Raw genomic sequence first — 3095 nt, forward strand, 5'->3', positions numbered from 1 at the left:
GTTGTAGCCTTTTAGATGCATGGCATGCCCGAGACCTCTCATTGCATACCAGGAGATCAAAAGGAAAGTCCATGGAAAACAGCAGTTAAGAAGAAACCTTAAAGGAAGTCCAATAAGGTGAGGCATGAATGTAATAATGATAGCGAAACAGTGAAAGGCAGCAGTCCTATTAGCAGTGGATGTAAAACCCTTTCTTATTATGGATCGAATTGCACATAATCATGCATTTCTTCTTTATTCATCAGACTAAAACGGAAGACATTCATCTAAGAAGGCTTGCAATGTCAATTGTTGGCTCCTAAAAATACAACCAAGATAACCTGTCGCTAAGGCAAAGTGGAGTTGGTTGCTTCCCATTGTAAGGAAGCTCTCTACTTTGACAAAGTTTTAATAGAGTTTTGGATGGAGGAGGGCAAAGTTGGGCTATTTATGAGGTTTTTGGAGTTTGGTTTAAGATAGGTCTTTGCAGGCTTGATTACAATCGGGTAATGAATTACGATATAATGGTTTAGGATTGGTGGGCACAGCCAGGCAAGGGTTTTGAGGTGAGGGTTTCACAGTGTTGAGAATAAATAGTAAACTTTTATTTCCCTGGGCCAGAGCTTCCTGGAATAGATGTGCTGATGAAGAGAGTGGAATAGCAAGGCCACGTTAACAAAGACGGCCAAATAATAAAGTCACCACCATGCAGATGATAAGCTGTCGGGGTGTACGGTCTTGGCTTCACACAATCTAATGGTGAGGACCAGTTTGGAATCCAAGAGGGGCATAATTTGAGGAAGGACAGGTAAAGGTAATGAAAAACTAGGACTGACATTGAGTTTAGCTAGAATGATGCTCATCCCCAGTGGGTGTGGAGGCCGGGGGGAAGGGAGGGAGGTTGATTGACAGTTCAATAATATGTAAAGTATTTGTATGCATCTCTCTATTGTTTCCTTTACATGCACTCTTCTTCATTAATTTCTTTTGTTGAATACTGAAGTTTTAAATTAAAGAATTATTTCTATGTGCTGCTTAAACAACAGAGAGAGCGAATAAATGGACAGGGAGGAGGTGACTATTAATGCTCACTGCCAACTGTAGAAAAATCCATCAAATAGGAACATGGGAACTTTTTTAAGTAGGAGCGTGTAAACTTTTGTGAATATGACCCTGTGAGGGGATCTTGTAAATCTGCCCTGTTGTTCCTATTGGATAGTCTTTATAAAGCTCCTTCTTTTTGACAATATTCCTTTAATTCTCTTTCTAATAATCTGATTCATGGAGGGTCACATAGCTATCAGGAAGGTTTCTTTTGGTACCTCTTCTTGGTAGCTTTTTATGTCCTTTTATATTATTTTAATTTCAGACCCTGTCTTCTGTTCCTGGGATTCCTTGGACTTCCTGATTTTCACCAGGAAATATAACCTCAGCTGTGGGTTATTTCTGAGATTTCTCTGAGTGGGGCCCCTAAGGAGCAGACTGATTACAGCCTTTTAACACATAAAGNAAAGGGCCGGGCCCCGCTTTTCTCCGCCTCCTTCCCCCTCTCTGCACCCGGGTCCCCCGCCGGGCGGGAGGCGTTCGCTCGGGCGGAGGCACCGAGTGGAGAAACACCTAACAGGTGTGACTGCGAGCTGGTGATGGGCATTCCCTGTGTCGCCGGAACCAGGGCCAGGGCTGGTGGAGACGAGTGGCTGAGTGCCACAGACCAGGGGCTGGGCCTGACACCAGACGATAGTGCTGTATATTTAATATCCTTATTCAAAGCCAGCTGTGTCCCAGTCACAGAGAATAAACACGAGACTCCACGCCCGCCTACCCCAGCGTTCCCCTGCATCTGAAATGTTGCCGCGGGGCCTGGTCCACTTTTTCAATCTCTCTCTCTGGCCAGTAGTCTGCTTTTCTCCAGGCCAAGGACGGAGATCGAAGTCTCTAGGCATTTATACAGTGATTTGAAGCCAGTTGGGTCGCGCATTGCTGGCTACCATGGAGCCTCATAGCAAAAACAGCATCTTCGCTTACACCCCAGCCCCGCGTTCCTCCCCTGGCAGAAGTAGATCATCCCAGACATGGAGAGTGAAATAGAGGGCGAGGATTTTTTTCTTTTTTTTAGGTGGAGAGGGTGGGGAAGTCCAGAATTTTGGTGTGTTGGGCTTTACTTTTTTCCCCCTCCATTTGTGAATCAGGTTTAGACTAGGAAAGAACCTTAGAGGTAAATTATACTGATTTACCCCCCCAAAAGGTCATGTGTAGGCAGAAACTAGATAGCAGTTCTTATCTGTTACTAGATAAGGACATCAGACGTTCCCTTGATAGGTGGGTTTCTGAGAATTTTTTTTTTCTTCTGGAGAAAACATTTTTCTGAAACATTTCCTCCATTTCTACAGCAACTCCACTTGTATAAGGTCAAAGCACTGATTTTTAAAATTTTTTTAGCTTTGTTATCATGTGGTTTATTTGCAGACTTCCTTTGGCAAATGGCAAAAGTCAGTGGGTGGCAATTGTCATGCCAGGAACAGAAACATCAGGTAGTAGTAGGCTCATCAAACCTGCATCAAAACCAGGGTTTCTTGCCCAAGTGCCTGAGCAAGTATGATGAAGAGAATAATGATGTAAACATTTTCATGAGCACCTACTACACACAAGATACTATCTACACTGGGAAAATAAAGGGTTATATAAGATACACTAAGAGGTATATAATCTAGTTGATATAAAAACTATCATACCTGTGTAAAGCCCACTTAAGGTTATTATTAATAATAAGTATGGTCAGTGAGTAACACATACCAAGCACACCAGTTCTTTGAGTTATTATTTTATTAAATAAACTCAATCCTGGGCTCAATTTATCAGCTATTAAAAACAAATGTTCTGTTTCTCCATAATTGCTATGTAGGCAAGGGAAAGAACTTCATGATAATCGCATAAATATAGCCACTTAAATGTGCATGCACTAACTTGCAAGATTAAACTTGGATTGTTTTCAAATAGTAAATTCAACTTCAAGGGCCTAAGTGTCCTATTTGCTCTACTTTTTCTTGAAGGTGTGAAGCCAACTTTGAAAGGTCTCATTCTGTCCTCCAGTCTAGTTCATCTGAGGGAGGCTTCTT

At 42.3% G+C, this 3095-nt stretch overlaps 1 protein-coding gene across 1 annotated transcript in view; it reads right to left on the reverse strand.

The window, feature by feature from the left end:
- The window catches only part of TMEM229A (transmembrane protein 229A), an 8915-nt gene extending 8889 nt beyond the window's left edge, over positions 1-26 (reverse strand). The window contains exon 1 of the mRNA XM_019625918.1: positions 20-26. Coding sequence (XP_019481463.1) covers positions 20-26 — 7 coding nt within the window. The remainder of the gene's footprint in view (positions 1-19) is intronic.
- Between the last annotated feature and the right edge of the window lie 3069 nt (positions 27-3095).

The sequence above is a fragment of the Hipposideros armiger genome, unplaced genomic scaffold, assembly GCF_001890085.2.
Source record: "Hipposideros armiger isolate ML-2016 unplaced genomic scaffold, ASM189008v1 scaffold_645, whole genome shotgun sequence".
Classification (NCBI taxonomy): domain Eukaryota; kingdom Metazoa; phylum Chordata; class Mammalia; order Chiroptera; family Hipposideridae; genus Hipposideros; species Hipposideros armiger.